We start from the raw sequence: 19,170 nt of genomic DNA, 5'->3' as shown, positions 1-19,170 counted from the left end.
TCAGAAATGATTTTGAACGAAATGTTGTATGATTTTGCTTAGAAAGCCTTTCTTTAATGTGAATTTCGTTTCGTATGTATTGTATGTTCATTTTAATCAACGTTTAATCAGATAATTGCCTGTATTTAATAAATAAGAAGCAAATAGTCTATAGCAGACAATAATCGCGGGAGCGATCACATGCTTTACACATGAACTGGAGCGCGTCTCAAATAAACCCAAACTCAGCAGCTACTCATCTCACAGACATGAGAAATATGTGTATATAAAGCTTGAAATGTCCACTTTTAAACGTAACGAATAAAAAAATAGTCAAGCAATGCGCTGTTTAATAGTGGCAACGATATGCGTCTGTTCATTCAACTTGTCAAAGACGCTGACGTCAGACGCACGTCCGTTTACAAACCAATCAATGTCCAGATGCCGCCCACACAGAAGATGATGAGTGGACGCAAGTGTGTCATGTGAAGTTCTTTAGTGCGCTTGCATAATTGCAATGTGAAACAAAAACTAACCGAATGTATAAAATGTATCAAAACATGAACTTCAGGTCGGACTTTGGTGTGGACTTTCAGGTGTGAAAACGCCCTTAATCTCAATATGTCTGCAAATCCAGTCTCGACCTGTGTCTTGTTTACAATCGATTCTGCCGTGAAATGAATGTCTAATGGTGCGTTCACACCGGATGCGATTTGCGCGAGTGATTTACATGTTAAGTCAATGCAGAGACGCGAAATGGCATTCTGCGGCGCGAATGAGGCGGCGCGAAGGACGCGAATTGAGCGTTTTGAATCGCTCAATTTGAAAAATCTGAACTTTGCCGGATATTTTGCGCCGCGTTAACCAATCAGGAGCTTGCTCTAGTGGTGACAACAATGAGGAGAAAATCTGTATATTAATATCTGGTTCAGACAATATGATTATCACTGTGATAACATTAAATGACATGAAACACAACCCAGTCTCTTTTTGTTAAATGCAAGTTTATGTATGATCAATAATACAAGAGTATAAGTAATGTATAAGAAGCTATACATGAAATAAAGCAAACAATTCAGTCAAACATTCAAAGTCAGTGCTAGTAGGCTAACGTTACAACTGCAACGTACAGTTATAGCCTACAAATATAAAGTAATGAAACTTCTCTTTGCCCTCAGCCTAAACGATTTGCCAGGGAACAAATTATAGATCCTTGAGACCAAAGATCGGCCCTTACAAGACGAATTATAGCTGGAGACGCCACAGAGACATCAGAGCCAGCGGCAGACGCCAGAAGGACTGGCCGAGGAAAGGCTGCTCTCGCCGGCTGTGACGAGCGCTGAGTGCTGCTGATCCGCTGGAGCTCACAACTCCGAAAACGCCAGATCAAATGTTCAAATAGGCACTCTTTATATAAATAAACCACAGATTTGAGCTTTAAACAACTACATTATCGACTGAAAAAGTCTTAAAACTACGTTTTGTCACACATTAACAGTAGATTTTAACAAAAAAAAAGACATGTAAACACAGCCCATGTCAGCCATTTCTCAACGAGACGAGCCGCTGGCGGAAACCCCGCCCATGACGCGAATTCACGTCTGTTGTGCAGTGAATGTCACGTGCGATTCGCGCCAATTTCACGCGCGATTGAAGCGAGTAAACTCAAAATGTTCAAGCGTCCACCTTCGCGCGAATCGCGTCCGGTGTGAATGCCACATTACACACGTGAGCTGGAACCGGCATGTTTATTGCTCGATAGCGCGACTCGTTTAGCTCCACGAGTCGGTGGGCGGGGCTTGAGGCGGTGCTTCTGCATTCTATGACGTCAATAGTCGACATTTTCTGAAACTCTCGTTTTCTGGGTCTGGTGTCAATAAAAGCTTTTCTTTGTCTAACGAGGACGTTTTCAGCTCTGAAACTTACAGGATATTCTTATATCACGATAAACTTTTATATATCAAAGGCTCAAAGGAAAGTTGACTTCTCAATTCATCACCCCTTTAAAAATCATATTTTCAGTGTGCATCTATTTCAAATCACTTTGAAAATAATTGCATTTATTAAATTAGTTAAAATGTAGTTCATCTGATTTATGGAGGATAAATATATAAACTTGGTTATTGTGTATTTAAAGCACATTCAGTTCATAAGTAATATCTGACCTGTTTCATTTCTGTACGACTGACAAATATGCATCACATTTATTTGTTTATGATAAAGCTGTTGGAAGCATTATGGAAATTTGATGTGCAAGTCTGAAATTTAGGCCGTAATATTTTTTGAGTGCACGTCTTTATGCTTCATGCATTTGGCCAGAAAGAGTGATCGTTTCCAATCAGATAGTCCCGCCCCCAGACTCCTGTGATTGGTCGAGTCAGAAGTTGACGTGTCAGACAAACAGATCAATGATCAGAGTCACACCACAAGCTATTTTAACCCATCTGTGTGTCTTCATTAACCCTCTAGAGGAGCCGTATTAATAGTGCAGATTTGTACTGTAAATCAATGGCTTATGAATCATATTCGATATGTCCTGATGTGTGACAGCAGCGGCTGGAGATGTTTGGCAAACGGCCTGCATTGAAATCTCCTCGTTATCTGCACTAATGCGCACAGAAGACTGATAAGCGTTTTAAGGAAGCTTAATGTGGCTATTAGCTGTAGTTAGGTGGCGGTTTGGCGGAGGATCTGGCCTGTACACCCGAGGGATGGAGAGATGAGTAGAGCGAGTGTTTAGAGGAGTGCGGGCTCAGCTGTGGCCTTTTAGTGGAGGAGAAAGACGGATCGGACAATTCTGCAGAGGTTTCTCATCTGCTTCAGCTTCATCCTGCAGATGTTTCCTGAGTGACTTCAGAGACCACCTCTGTCTCAATTCTGCTTTTTAACCACATTTTTAATATTTTTGTGAAGCAATCTCTAGAATAGACGGATTCTTTATTGAAACAACGCAAAGAGAATCTTTATCGCTGCGCTTAATATTTAAGACAACAACATTTACAACAGTATTTACTTCTGATGTATTTCATATCATAACATTTCACTATATCATTTTTATTTTGTATGAATGATGGATGGAACGATGGATGAATAGATGATGATGGATGGAATGAGACAGCGGTGGAAGGATGGATGGATGATAGATAGATAGATAGATAGATAGATAGATAGATAGATAGATAGATAGATAGATAGATAGATAGATAGATAGATAGATAGATAGATAGATAGATAGATAGATAGATAGATAGATAGATAGATAGATAGATAGATGGATGGAATGAGACAGCGATAGATAGATAGATAGATAGATAGATAGATAGATAGATAGATAGATAGATAGATAGATAGATAGATAGATAGATAGATAGATAGATAGATAGATAGATAGATAGATAGATAGATAGATAGATAGATAGATAGATAGATAGATAGATAGATAGATAGATGGAATGAGACAGCGATAGATAGATAGATAGATAGATAGATAGATAGATAGATAGATAGATAGATAGATAGATAGATAGATAGATAGATAGATAGATAGATAGATAGATAGATAGATAGATAGATAGATAGATAGATAGATAGATAGATAGATAGATAGATAGATAGATGGATGGAATGAGACAGCGATAGATAGATAGATAGATAGATAGATAGATAGATAGATAGATAGATAGATAGATAGATAGATAGATAGATAGATAGATAGATAGATAGATAGATAGATAGATAGATAGATAGATAGATAGATAGATAGATAGATAGATAGATAGATAGATGGATGGATGGAATGAGACAGCGATAGATAGATAGATAGATAGATAGATAGATAGATAGATAGATAGATAGATAGATAGATAGATAGATAGATAGATAGATAGATAGATAGATAGATAGATAGATGGATGGATGGATGGATGGATGGATGGATGGATGGATGGATGGATGGATGGATGGATGGATGGATGGATGGATGGATAGATGATGGATGGAATGAGACAGGGATGGATGGATGGATGGATGGATGGATAGATAGATAGATAGATGGATGGATGGATGGATGGATGGATGGATGGATGGATGGATGGATGGATAGATAGATAGATAGAGACAGCGATAGATAGATAGATAGATGGATGGATGGATGGATGGATGGATGGATGGATGGATGGATGGATGGATGGATGGATGGATGGATGGATAGATAGATGGATAGATAGATAGATAGATAGATAGATAGATAGATAGATAGATAGATAGATAGATAGATAGATAGATAGATAGATAGATAGATAGATAGATAGATAGATAGATAGATAGATAGATAGATAGATAGATGGATAGATAGATAGATAGATAGATAGATAGATGGATGGATGGATGGATGGATGGATGGATGGATGGATGGATGGATGGATGGATGGATGGATGGATAGATGATGGATGGAATGAGACAGGGATGGATGGATGGATGGATAGATAGATAGATAGATAGATAGATAGATAGATAGATAGATAGATAGATAGATGGATGGATGGATGGATGGATGGATGGATGGATGGATGGATGGATGGATGGATGGATGGATGGATGGATGGATGGATGGATGGATGGATAGATAGATAGATAGATAGATAGATAGATAGATAGATAGATAGATAGATAGATAGATAGATAGATAGATAGATAGATAGATAGATAGATAGATAGATAGATAGATAGATAGATAGATAGATAGATAGATAGATAGATAGATAGATAGATAGATAGATAGATAGATAGATAGATAGATAGAGACAGCGATGGATGGATGGAGAACAACGATGAGGCATTGACTCGGCCTCCAAATTCCCCAGATCTCAATCCAATCGAGCATCTGTGGGATGTGCAGAACAAACAAGTCCGATCAATGGAGGCCCCACTTCGCAACTTACAGGACTTAAAGGATCTGCTGCTAACATCTTGGTACCAGTGCCAGTGCCATGCCCCGACGGGTCAGCAAAAGGGGGACCAACACAATATTAGATAATCTTATGCCTGATTGGTGTATGTATATAATTTGTAGAATAACATGCACTGATGAATAATTTGCAATAAGACCAAACACGTGACTGAAGAAAGTAAATGGAGTCTGTTTTGATTTCATGTGACTGTAAGTTCATAAGACAGTCGGGATTGTGTGTGTGAAATGTGAATCATCTTATTCTTTCTGTCCTCTTTCTCATGTCATAAACCAACATACAGATTCCCAGATTCCCATATTAATCAATAGAAAGCTTCTTCTCATCTGACTCCTGCGAGGCGTCTCATGCGCTCGTGTCTCCCGGCGTCCCGTCGTCTCTTCAACACAAAGGTCATCCGCTCGCCGGATCCGCTGTGAGGAGCGGCTTCATTACGGCCGTGATGTTGAGCTGTGTGGGAAATGAACTTTTAAAGTAGTTTAATTTAAATATATCAGCTGTAGGACCGGTGTAGTAATGACCACAGGAATAAATGACAGTATTCAGAACTCAGTATTACTGTTTTTACTGTGGACCGAGCGAGCGGTGGCCGGTTTGATTGGAGGTTCGTGGCTGTAATTAATTCCTCAATCTCACAGTGGAATGTGATCTGTGTTAATTAGTGTGGCTCTTCATCAGCGGCTCATGTGCTGTAATTACAGACTCGACTGTAAACCCACAGCGGCCGCAGCGCACACTGATAGAGTCCATTACAGCTCTTTTACTGCGGACATTTACAGACTTTACCTGGACTGGTTGTGTAGATTAGGGATTAGGGATATTTTTTTTTACATTTAATTGATAAAAACTTTTTTAACCTCCTGAGCCATGTTGGGGATTAACTTGAGTTACGTAATAATATTACTTTTTCCAAGTAACTAGTAAAGTAACGCATTACTTTTCAAATTTACAACAAAATATCTGAGTTACTTTTTCACATTAATTTGACTGACAGCTCTCCTGCCCCATGTTGAGAAAAATAAGTGCAGAGGCGTGTGTGTGAACATGAGGGTTACTGTAGTTCTAGACTAAATGTGAGCATTTATTTATCTCACTTGCACAATAAAGATTCTGTACTCCTCAAAATGAACAAAATCGGTCAAATGCAAAATCAGAAACTATGCAAACCTCCAATAATTAAATGTTAAATAAAACAACTATTTGTATGCATAATCTACCTTTATATTTAATTTACCAATGTCTTGCTGCTGACCTTTGATGATGAAAATGATTTTTTGTTTTTAGTGGTAAAACTTTTTTCTCCTGCATCTTATTCTCCCATTATGCAGAATGGCAGCAGAGCTGCGCCCTCTACTGGTCATGCGTCAATTTGCATTTTTACCTCAGCCTGGGGCTTATTATTTCAATTTTGGTATGAAGAGGTCTTTACCGTTGCACAAAAATATAACTTTTTTTGTTATAAACAAAAACAAGCCCAGCCCAGGTGAGAAAAAGTAACGCAAAAGTAACGTAACGCATTACTTTTCTTAAAAAGTAACTAAGTAACTCAATTAGTTACTTTTTAAGGGAGTAACGCAATATTGTAATGCATTACTTTTCAAAGTAACTTTCCCCAACACTGGTCCTGAGTTTGGGAAACCCTGCTTTATATAATACCAGGGCTCGACATTAAGCCTGTTCATGTGCTTGTCCTTCTTAAATCTGTCATTCACTTCGTAAAAAAATCTATTTTTTTGTGTGTTGTAAATAAAATGTATTCTGAAGCAATATTCCCATCAGTGTTCGATCAGCTTTGACATATTTAAATCTGCATATTTGTGATATTTTTACCTTTTATAAAGGGCATTTTCCCCCTAATCTTATTAAATATAGGCTATGCTTCAGCTTTCCTTTTATATTATAAATTTTCTTCCATAAATTAAATTAGAAGAAGACACTATAGGGCTGTTACCAGTCAAATTAAATCATCTACACTGAAAAATTACAACTGCATTAAATAATGTTATGAGATTGTTGTAAATATTTTTTGAATATACAAAATTTGGAAAGAAAACTAAAACGCCAGTAGGTGGCAGCAGCTGACCGTCTGAATGAGCGAGTCATTGAGTTGATTCGTTCAAATGGCTGATTCATTCAAGAATGAGGCGGTTGTTTACAAATAGGTCATTGAATCTTTGATACAAACGATTCATTCAAACGCTGAATCATTCAGTAACACACACTGTTGCTGTGAGATGCGTTACGGTTCTGCTGTGATCTTTGTTTGGAACTATTTTCGCTGCTGAAATCGAACAAAACAGTGAATATTGTTGTGAATTAATTAGAGTAATAATATAATGTTTAATTAATTGTTTAAATAATAACAGAAACAGTTTAGATTGCTGTTTATTTCGGTTGTTCAGCTTTAAGAAAAGTCTACCCATAATGCTTAGTGTAGAGCGAGAGCGCGCAGAAGCGAAGAAGAGAGAAATGAGAATGATTCAATGTGTGTGCGCTGCAACAGTTTGTAATCCTGTAAAGAAATTTCAGTAGTTTTATTTTAATTCAAGTCGTCAGTGGTCATTATTGCTTTGCTAAGAAGCAAAGACACAACAATTATTTGTTGCCGAAAACCCGGGATAAATAGCAAGCAACATCCGAAATGGCGGAACGCATTTTAGATTGCGATTTTAAAGGAGTGTCTTGCAACATGTTTTATGATTGACAGGACAAAAATAAACATAATGTAGCGACTGCAGGTTTAGGGAAAATAACGCAGTAAAAGTACCGATACAGCACTTAAAATGTACTCAGGTAAAAGTAAAAATACACTGTTTTTAAACTACTTAATAAAGTACAATTCCTGAGAAAAACTACTCAATTACAGTAACGAGAGTATTTGTAATTCGTTACTTTACACCACTGATCATATGTTATAAATATAAATATAAATTTCTACATTTTTACGGCAGTGTGTTAACTGAGTTTCTCTGTGTGAGCGGCGCACATTTGTTTCGATTTCTCCTCGAGCTGCGCTAGCGTCAACAGTGCAACGTGATAGACCATTTCAAGTCAGTTCATTATATATTATCCACTATCGATCGCCACTTACACTAATGAATGCAGAATCATTCTTGCATTTTGTTGATTCCCTAGTTATTTTTTGTTAATGACGTTTTATCAGGCTACTCGTCTGGACGGGCAAGTACAATTCTCTTTAGATTACCCCTTGACAAGTAATCCACTTGACAAGCGGACAAGCGTTAATGTCGAGCCCTACAATAGTACTGTGGTGCTTTCAGATGCATATACTGTGGTATTTTAATTCATTCTGACATACATTTTTATCAGTGCATGCATTGCTCGCATCACAGACTGATTAACATATACTCACATGTCCAAAAGCATATATCTACACTCTAAAAAAATGGTGCTATATAGCACTAAAAGTGGTTATTGGATCGTAATTATAGGGGAACCACTTTTGGTGCTATATAGCACCATATCTTAACAGGTTCTGTATATGGTAGCGGTACTATATAGCACCTCAGTCATCCCAAAGAACCGCTGAAGAACCACTGAAGCACCAAGATTTGGTGCTATATAGCTGTTATATGGTATATAGCACTAAAAGTGGTTCTTTGGCTCGTAATCATAGGGGAACCACTTTTGGTGCTATATAGCACCATATCATAAAAGTGGTTCCCCTATGATTACGAGCCAAAAAAACACTTTTAGTGCTATATAGCGCCATATCTTAACATGTTCTGTATACTGTAGCGGTTCTTTATAGCACTAAAAGTGGTTCTTTGGCTCATAATCATAGGGGAACCACTTTTGGTGCTATATAGCACCATATCATAAAAGTGGTTCTTGGCTCGTATTCATAGGGGAACCACTTTAAGTGCTGTATAGCAACAAATCTTGGTGCTTCATTGGTTCTTCAGCAGTTCTTCAGCGGTTCTTTGGGATGACTTAGGTGCTATATAGCACCGCTACCATATACAGAACCTGTTCAGATATGGTGCTATATAGCTCTAAAAGTGGTTCTTGGCTCATAATCATAGGGGAACCATTTTTGATGCTATATAGCACCATATTATAAAAGTGGTTCTTTGGCTCGTAATCATAGGGGAACCACTTTTGATGCTATATAGCACCATATCATAAAGTGATTCCCCTATGATTACGAGCCAAAGAACCACTTTTAGTGCTATATATGGTACTTTTTGGCACTTTGATATTAGTTTCCCGCTGCACCCCAGGAGCGATGAGAAGGGAAATGTGGTTTGTTTGTTGAGTGTGTTGTTTGTCAGTGGCACGTTTGCACCATCTGGCTGTGAGCGTCACACACACCGCTGACACACACTGCTTCCTCTCCGACAGCTGCGTCTCTTCCTCATCATCATCATCATCATCATCCGCTCTCACATCAGTCAACTCTTTACTGGACCTCCGCTGATCAACAGCACATCTCTGTCACTGATGGAGTTTGACTTCCTGCTTAGCTGGGGATTAAAATTAAACACACTTCATGATTTGAATGTACTGACACTATCAGATGAGAACAAAACTTGAACTGGATGATGACACTATTGTCTTCATAATTGATTAACTTTACACAGCTATTGAACTGAACTGAATCAACTCTGAACTGACTCAGTGAATAATGACACTATAGTCTTCATAATTGATTAACTTTACACAGCTATTGAACTGAACTGAATCATCGCTGAACTGACTCAGTGAATAATGACACTATTGTCTTCATAATTGATTAACTGTACACAGCTATTGAACTGAACTGAATCATCTCTGAACTGACTCAGTGAAAAATGACACTATAGTCTTCATAATTTATCAACTTTACACAGCTATTGAACTGAACTGAATCAACTCTGAACTGACTCAGTGAATAATTACACTATAGTCTTCATAATTGATTAACTGTACACAGCTATTGAACTGAACTGAATCAACTCTGAACTGACTCAGTGAATAATGACACTATAGTCTTCATAATTGATTAACTGTACACAGCTATTGAACTGAACTGAATCAACTCTGAACTGACTCAGTGAATAATGACACTATAGTCTTCATAATTGATTAACTGTACACAGCTATTGAACTGAACTGAATCAACTCTGAACTGACTCAGTGAATAATGACACTATAGTCTTCATAATTGATTAACTGTACACAGCTATTGAACTGAACTGAATCAACTCTGAACTGACTCAGTGAATAATGACACTATAGTCTTCATAATTGATTAACTTTACACATCTATTGAACTGAACTGAATCAACTCTGAACTGACTCAGTGAATAATGACACTATAGTCTTCATAATTGATTAACTTTACACAGCTATTGAACTGAACTGAATCATCTCTGAACTGACTCAGTGAATAATGACACTATAGTCTTCATAATTGATTAACTTTACACAGCTATTGAACTGAACTGAATCAACTCTGAACTGACTCAGTGAATAATGACACTATAGTCTTCATAATCGATTAACTTTACACAGCTATTGAACTGAACTGAATCATCTCTGAACTGACTCAGTGAATAATGACACTATAGTCTTCATAATTGATTAACTGTACACAGCTATTGAACTGAACTGAATCATCTCTGAACTGACTCAGTGAAAAATGACACTATAGTCTTCATAATTTATCAACTTTACACAGCTATTGAACTGAACTGAATCAACTCTGAACTGACTCAGTGAATAATTACACTATAGTCTTCATAATTGATTAACTGTACACAGCTATTGAACTGAACTGAATCAACTCTGAACTGACTCAGTGAATAATGACACTATAGTCTTCATAATTGATTAACTGTACACAGCTATTGAACTGAACTGAATCAACTCTGAACTGACTCAGTGAATAATGACACTATAGTCTTCATAATTGATTAACTTTACACAGCTATTGAACTGAACTGAATCAACTCTGAACTGACTCAGTGAATAATGACACTATAGTCTTCATAATTGATTAACTTTACACAGCTATTGAACTGAACTGAATCAACTCTGAACTGACTCAGTGAATAATGACACTATTGTCTTCATAATTGATTAACTTTACACAGCTATTGAACTGAACTGAATCAACTCTGAACTGACTCAGTGAATAATGACACTATAGTCTTCATAATTGATTAACTGTACACAGCTATTGAACTGAACTGAATCATCTCTGAACTGACTCAGTGAATAATGACACTATAGTCTTCATAATTGATTAACTGTACACAGCTATTGAACTGAACTGAATCAACTCTGAACTGACTCAGTGAATAATGACACTATATATTAGTTATTATTATTTCTTAATATTATGTTAAAAACCGTTGTGCTGATTCATATTTTTGTGGAAACGTCATAGAGTACTGTTCAAAAGCTTGGGAAAAAATTGCTTTTATACAGCAAGTACACATTAAATTGATCAAAAGTGTATAAGTTAATAATTATACATTCAAATAAATGCTGTTCTTTTGAACTTTCTATTCATCAAAGAATCCTTAAAATAAAATGTATCACAGTTTTATACACTGATAATAACAATCATAAATGTGTCTTGAGCATCAAATCCTCAAATGAGAATGATTAGTGGAGGATCATGTGACACTGAAGACTGGAGTAATGATAAATCCACAGGAATGAATTACACTGAAAAAACTGGAAAACACATGTTGTCCAATTTACTTAATCTTATTATTTGTGATCTACGCAACAAATTTAAACATGATTTCATTGCTTTCGATGAATGTAATTCTCTAAAATGTGCAATCTACTAGATTTAATTATTTGGGGTGAATGTGAACCAATTAAGTACTCGAAAATGATTTTTGCGGAAACTGTAGTTCCCAGCATGCTTTGCTTGGGACTTGACGACTAGAGTAAAATTGTTGAAATTAAGTGTTATTTTATGTGTTTTTGGGCAAAATGAGAAAAAGGGGGAGACTTTAAATTGTTTATTAGTATTTAATATTTAATTATGGTGGAATTATTCGAACAATTTAAATTACACTGTGAGACTACTTAATTCGGTTACTTAAAAATTACTGTTGAAATGTTGAAATTATGTGAACAAATAATGTTTGTTTAACTTAATTGATTCATGTGGAACCGATGTACATGATTAAATCATGTAATCCAACACACCATTTTTTTCAGTGAATACACACAGAGAAATAGGATGTCAAAATTGTACCTTTAGGGGTACAACAGCTTGTCGCTGGGGCAGTATCCTTAAAAGGACATATTTGTACCTGTTTTACTCCTAAAAGGTGCATATTAGTACCTTAGAGTACAAATACGTACCTTAAAGGGTTAGTTCACCCAAACATGAAAATTCTGTCATTAATTTCTCACCCTCATGTCGTTGGACACCCGTCAGACCTCCGTTCATCTTCAGACACAAATGAAGATATTTTAGTGTAAATCTGATGGCTCTGAAAGGCCTCCATTGGCTCAATGCACTTTACACTCTCAAGACCCTTAAAAGGCACTAAAGACGTCGTTACAAAGTCCATCTCACTACAGTGGGTCTACAATAACTTTATGAATCGGCGACAATAGTTTTTGTGCGCAAAAAAACCCTAAATAACGACTTATATAGTGATGACGATTTCAAAACACGGCCTCATGCAGCTTCGAAGCGTTATGAATCAGTGAGTCGATTCAGCAGTTTGAATCGCCAAATTTCAGCAGTTTGACGGTTTGACACACGATCCGAATCATGATTCAACTCACTGATTCATAACGCTTCAAAGCTTCATGAGGCCGTGTTTTGAAATCGTCATCACTATGTAAGTCATTATTTAGGGTTTTTTTGCGCACAAAAACTATTCTCGCTGATTCATAAAGTTATTGTAGAACCACTGTAGTGAGATGGACTTTGTAACGACGTCTTTAGTGCCTTTTAAGGGTCTTGAGAGTGAACCGTGCATTGAGCCAATGGAGGCCTTTCAGAGCCATCAGATTTACACTAAAATATCTTCATTTCTGTTCTGAAGATGAACGGAGGTCTGACGGGTGTCGAACGACATGAGGGTGAGTAATTAATGACAGAATTTTCATTTTTGTGTGAACTAACCCTTTAAGGTCCTACTATGAACCTTTGGTAAAAAAGGTACAAATGCCCCAGCGACAAGCTGTTGAACCCCTAAAGGTACAATTTTGACACCCTATTTCTCTGTGTGTATTCACACAGAAGCGGTTAATTGAAATGTCAATAATATTTGTCTTCATCAAGTGTGTGATGTCCTCAGGTTTCGAAGGCGGCGGCGGACCTGATGGCGTACTGTGACGCACACATAAGAGAAGACCCGCTCATCGTGCCCGTCCCCGCCTCAGAAAACCCCTTCAGGGAGAAGAAGTTCTTCTGCACCATCCTCTGAGGCCGGGCCGGTTCTGCAGGTTCTGCCGAGGGTTCTGCGTCTCTGGTTCTGCCGCTGAGCTGTGTTTGAGCTCTTGATGCTCCGTCCCTCCTGGAGGCCCGCGGGGGTTCTGGGGGAGTCCATTAACTGGCAGCCCAGTCAGAGCGTCTCATGTCTCGTTAACTAGGTTTGTTATTGCTTCGTAATTAGAGAACAGCCTTTCTCACTGCTTATGGGATGAGAGAGTTTTTGTGAGTGTGTTTTTCTTTCATTTTCCTCATTTCAGGACGTGAAGGCCTGGCGGGTGGCCCTTTTATTAGGATTATTATTATGTTATTCAGACATTTTTTTATAAAACAACCCTGTGTTTGATATGCACTGCCCGGTCAAATGTTTGGACATTAATAATTGAAATTGTTGATGAATTGTGACGATGAATTAATTTGTTTACAAAAGTTATTTCATTACTTTTTACTATTTTCTTTTTCTGAATGATAGACGTAATAAAGAATGAGTAGATGTGCCCAAACTTTTGACTTGTGTATTTAGATTTTAAATGGCCATTTCATTAAAAATTCAGCTGTGCATCACAGGAATAAATTACATTTTAAAATATATCCACATAGGACACATTTATTTTACATTTGTAATAATATTTCACAATAATTTTTCACAATTTTTAATCAAATAAATGCAATGTTGGTGAGTGAATATTCAGCTTTGCATCACAGAAATAAATTACATTTTAAAATATATTCACACAGGAAACATTTATTTTACATTTTTAATAATATTTCAAAATTTTCCCCCTATTTTTAATCAAATAAAGGAGGTGTTGATGAGAGAAAATTCGGATTTGCATCACAGGAATAAATTACATTTTAAAATATATTCACATAGGACACATTTAATTAACATTTTTAATAATATTTCACAATTTCCCCCTATTTTTTATCAAATAAATGCAATGTTGATGAGTGAAAATTCAGCTGTGCATCACAGGAATAAATTGCATTTTAAAATATATTCACATAGGACACATTCATTTCAAATTGTAATAATATTTCACTATTTTTCCCTATTTTTAATCCAATAAATACAGCATTAGTGAGTGAAAATTCAGCTTTGCATCACAGGAATAAATTACATTTTAAAATGTATTCATACAGGAAACATTTAATTTAAATTTGTAATAATATTTCACAAATTGTCCTTATTTTTAATCAAATAAATGCAATGTTGATGAGAGAAAATTCAGCTTTGCATCACAGAAATAAATTACATTTTAAAATATACTCACACAGGAAACATTTATTTTAAATTGTAATAATATTTCAAACTTTTTCCCTATTTTTAATCAAATAAATGCAACATTCTTGAATGAAAATTCATCATTGCATCACAGTAATCAATTACATTTTAAAATATATTCACACAGAAAACATTTATTTTACATTTTTAATAATATTTCACAAATTTTCCAATTTTTTAATCCAATAAATACAGTGTTGATGAGATAAAATTCAGCTTTGCATCACAGAAATAAATTACATTTTAAGATATATTCATACAGGAAACATTTAATTTAAATTTGTAATAATATTTCACAATTTTTCCCTATTTTTAATCAAATAAATGCAATGTTGATGAGCGTAAAAAATAATAAAGTATGCGCAGATGTGTCCAAACTTTTGACTTGTCATGCATCTGAACTAGAACTGTACTTTGAATCAAGCGAATGTGAATCAAATCCAGTTTCCTGACCTCGCTGAAAAGGCCTGCTCATTATTTGTGAAAGTAAACTTCAGACATGAGAAACTGATTGTGAATCGGTGCAGTTTTGGCACTTTTGGCCATTCCTGTAAGCGACTCTACACCTTATAAGAGGATTTATGATTAAAGAATTCAGTCTGACTTGAAATGCATTGAATTTGCCAATGAAACAAACACTCCCTGAACCGGAGCTTCCCACATGCACACATTCATTCCTCAGATCACGATGATGATTTCTTCACACTTACTAACGCTGGGCATGTTTCACAAGAGCTTTTGAGTTGATTTAAACAGCAAGGCCTTTGACTGAAATGCCAAACGGAGAGCCTGCATGTTGACCTGTGTGTGTGTGTGTGAGTGAGTGTGTGTGCGCTCGTATAGAAAGATGGTTTCTGAGTGCCAAGTACTGTGACTATGGCGTGTCCTCTACACTGTTATTTCACAGGCTTTTTCCTATTCAAAACAAACAAAAAAAGCACAATGTCAAATGTCTTTTCTTTATATCACTGTATTTTAGCCTAGTCTTTGCTAATTTATACAAGACCGAGTGTTATTCTATTTAATGCACAGCACCTGATTGAGGTGTTGCTCGTGTATCCTGTATTAAAGCCCCTTTAAAGTGTGCTAGGGTGGATGGAGGCCGAGGGCCTTTCGACACCCAGACGACACCACAGATGTATATTTGAGATGCTAATGTTGCATGAGATAGTCTTTACATTAAGAGAAAACAAAGAGTGTGTGTGTAGGGTTGGTATTTATTATTCTAAACGCTTCAACATTTACTTTTATATTCCGCTAATGCTCCACGTGTTCGATGACAACGAGGGTTTGTTGGCTTTCAGGCGAAAGATTTCTACAGAATTGCAGTACGGATGAACCCCAAAATGTAAATGATCTTTTAAATATTATTATTATTATTATTATTATAAAACCATATCTTGCATGGACTGATTACCCTCTTTAAATATTAGGACTTTGAGATACCTTGTAATTGAATCAATGCCTAAATGTATGGATTTGTTGGTGCTTTTCTGCACTTTTCTCTTTTAGAAGTCTGAATGTGTAGATCTGTGCAGTTGTACAAATTAATAAACATTTTAAAACGGTCTGCATTCAGTGTTTGGTGTGCTTGCATTGGAGGAACGATGACGCTTTCATGTGTTTGTGTGCTGAAAACATTAAAGAAAATTGTGGTCAAGGGAGACATCTAGTGGTGTGACAGAGCATTGCACACTGTTTTTGTAAATTATTATTATAGGATTGGGATTTACATGATATACACTATATTGCCAAAAGTAATGGGACGCCATTTCATGGCCACAGGTGTATAAATCAGACGCTTCTACACACATTAGTGAGAGAATGGGCCGCTCTCAGGAGTGTGTGTGTGTGTTCGCTTCTACACACATCAGTGAGAGAATGGGCCGCTCTCAGGAGCTCAGAGAACTCAAGTGTGGGGCCGTGATCGGTGGACACCTGTGCAATAAGTCCAAATATTATACTAAATATTCCACGCTCAACTGTTAGTGGTGTTATAACAAAGTGGAAGCAACTCCGCCATGAAGCGGGGTCAGCGCATGCTGAGGGTCACAGAAGTCGCCAACTTTCTGCAGAAGAGTCAAGAGCTCCAGACTCCAAACTCCTGTGTCCTTCAGATGAGCTCAAGATCAGTGTGTAGAGCTTCAGGGAATGGGTTTCCATGGCCGAGCAGCTCATCCAAGCCTTACATCACCAAGTGCAATGCAAAGCGTGGGATGCAGTGGGGTAAAGCGCGCCGCCACTGGACTCTAGAGCAGTGGAGACGTGTTCTCTGAGTGACCAATCACGCTTCTCTCTCTGGCAATCCCATGGACGAGTCTGGGTTTGGCGGTCGCCAGGAGAACGGGACTTGCCTGACTGCATTGTGCCAAGTGTAAAGTTTGGTGGAGGGGGGGTTATAGGGTGGGGTTGTTTTTCAGGGGTTGGCCTCTTAGTTCCAGTGAAAGGAACTTTTAATTTTGGACAATTTCATGCTCCCAACTTTGTGGGAACAGTTTGGGGACGGCCCCTTCCTGTCCCAGCATGACTGACCAGTGACCAAAGCGTCTCCATAAAGACATGAGGAGCGAGTTTGGTGTGGAGGAACTTGAGGCCTGACCTCAACCCGATAGAACAGCTTTGGGATGAATTAGAGCGGAGACTGAGAGCCAGACCTTCTCGTCCAACATCAGTACTGGAGGTCACTTTGGAGAAGAGGATAAGGTCAAAACTAAAAATCGTTTCGCATCATTTTGAAGGCCATCCACTCCACAATATTTTTAAATGTCTAAGAAGCTCGTTCAGTGAATGATTGGTAATGCCTCTAGTGAACGAATGAGAAGGTCTTTTGTCCCTGCAGCGGTTAGATATTTCAACGAACACCATTAATGTATGTGTAGGTGTATGTATATATATATATGTATTATTATTATTATTATTTTTCCTGTACTTTTGATTTGTGATACTGTATCATGTCGTACTGGCTCTTAATCAGGTATTAATCGTTTCTTAATTTATGTGTTAACTGTGTGTTGAGTTTGTTGGTTGTATTGTTGAAGTTGGTGGCCAATCAGTTTCCCTAATGGGATTAATAAAGTTTTCAATCAATCAATCAAACAATCAATCAATCAGTGCCTGACCTCACAAATGCGCTTCTAGAGGAATCCCCATACACACTCCTAAACCTCGTGCCTTCCCAGAAGAGCTGAAGCTGTTAGAAGCTGTCTTACGGATTAAGAATGGAGAGGTTCATGTGCGTGTAACTTTTGGCAATATAGTGTATGAGAATTTGGGGATTTACATTTTTTCCTTAAAAATACAAAAGCGACACAACAATTGACATTTTATCTCATAATTATTTTTTTCATAATTATGATTTACCAAATTAAAACCAAAAAACGCAATCACTAACGACGTAATCGCTATTGCAAGTCAAGATCAGGAAACGTCAATTACAGCGTTCATTTAATAAAACTACATTTCCCAGAAGGCACCGCGCGTCAAGCGCTGCGCTCCTATTGGTCGCCTGACTCCCGTAGTCATCAGCGTGCTTTTAGACATGACGCGCACGCGCCCGACACTCATCACAACTCCGCGATGCGCGTCGAGCCGCCGGTGTGCTCGGTTCTGTGCGCAGCCCGTTAAGCGTCGGTGTCTGGATCCAGTCGCCCGTCCATGAGAAGCGCAGCGGCGGCGCTGTTCCCGTGTGTGATCGCGGCGCTGCTTCACTGGTTCGGCTGGACGGACAGAACTGCGCTCCTGTTGGGTTTGGGCTCTGCAGGTACCGCTCCGCTCCGCTTCAACTTTTAAAGCGACTCTGACTTTGTTATTCTGTTCCGTCTGTTATTTGTAGGAATGCCAGCTAGTGTTGAGTAGAAAGTGTGTTGGTGTGACCTCTGCATTCCACAGATCCTGGACGCATAAAGTTGACTAAGATAGACACGCTTATAGAACAATTAATGCATATACATCTTTAATAGTCCGTTCTTATGAAGCTTCATGTAACCATTCTCTATTCTATTAATTGTATGTATAATGTATGCATATAAAATAATGCCTATAGATATAAAATAATGCATATAAAATAATGCATATAGATATAAAATCATGTATATTAAATAATGCATATAAATATAAAATAATGCATATAACTATATAATATTGCATATAAAATAATGCATATAGATATAAAATAATGCATATAAAATAATGCATATAGATATAAAATCATGTATATAAAATAATGCATAGAAAATAATGCATATAGATATAAAATAATGCATATAGATATAAAATAATGCATATAGGTATAAAATAATGCATATAGATATAAAATAATGTATGCATATAAAATAATGCATATAGATATAAAATAATGCATAGAAAATAATGCATATAGATATAAAATAATGCATATAGATATAAAATAATGTATGCATATAAAATAATGCATATAGATATAAAATAATGCATAGAAAATAATGCATATAGATATAAAATCATGTATATAAAATAATGCATAGAAAATAATGCATATAGATAT

General features: G+C 37.0%; 2 protein-coding genes across 2 annotated transcripts in view; both read left to right on the top strand.

Annotated features, from left to right (window-relative positions):
- Positions 1-15,569, top strand: part of gng4 (G protein subunit gamma 4) — a 39,111-nt gene extending 23,542 nt beyond the window's left edge. The window contains exon 3 of the mRNA XM_079842202.1: positions 13,230-15,569. Within this exon, the coding sequence (XP_079698328.1) occupies positions 13,230-13,358 (129 nt within the window). The 3' untranslated portion in view covers positions 13,359-15,569. The remainder of the gene's footprint in view (positions 1-13,229) is intronic.
- A 2,586-nt stretch (positions 15,570-18,155) lies between these two features.
- Positions 18,156-19,170, top strand: part of b3galnt2 (beta-1,3-N-acetylgalactosaminyltransferase 2) — a 51,401-nt gene continuing 50,386 nt past the window's right edge. The window contains exon 1 of the mRNA XM_079843606.1: positions 18,156-18,408. Within this exon, the coding sequence (XP_079699732.1) occupies positions 18,303-18,408 (106 nt within the window). The 5' untranslated portion in view covers positions 18,156-18,302. The remainder of the gene's footprint in view (positions 18,409-19,170) is intronic.

This window comes from Gobio gobio, assembly GCF_949357685.1.
Source record: "Gobio gobio genome assembly, chromosome: 18".
NCBI lineage: Eukaryota > Metazoa > Chordata > Actinopteri > Cypriniformes > Gobionidae > Gobio > Gobio gobio.
This window is presented reverse-complemented; position numbering and strand designations above follow the sequence as displayed.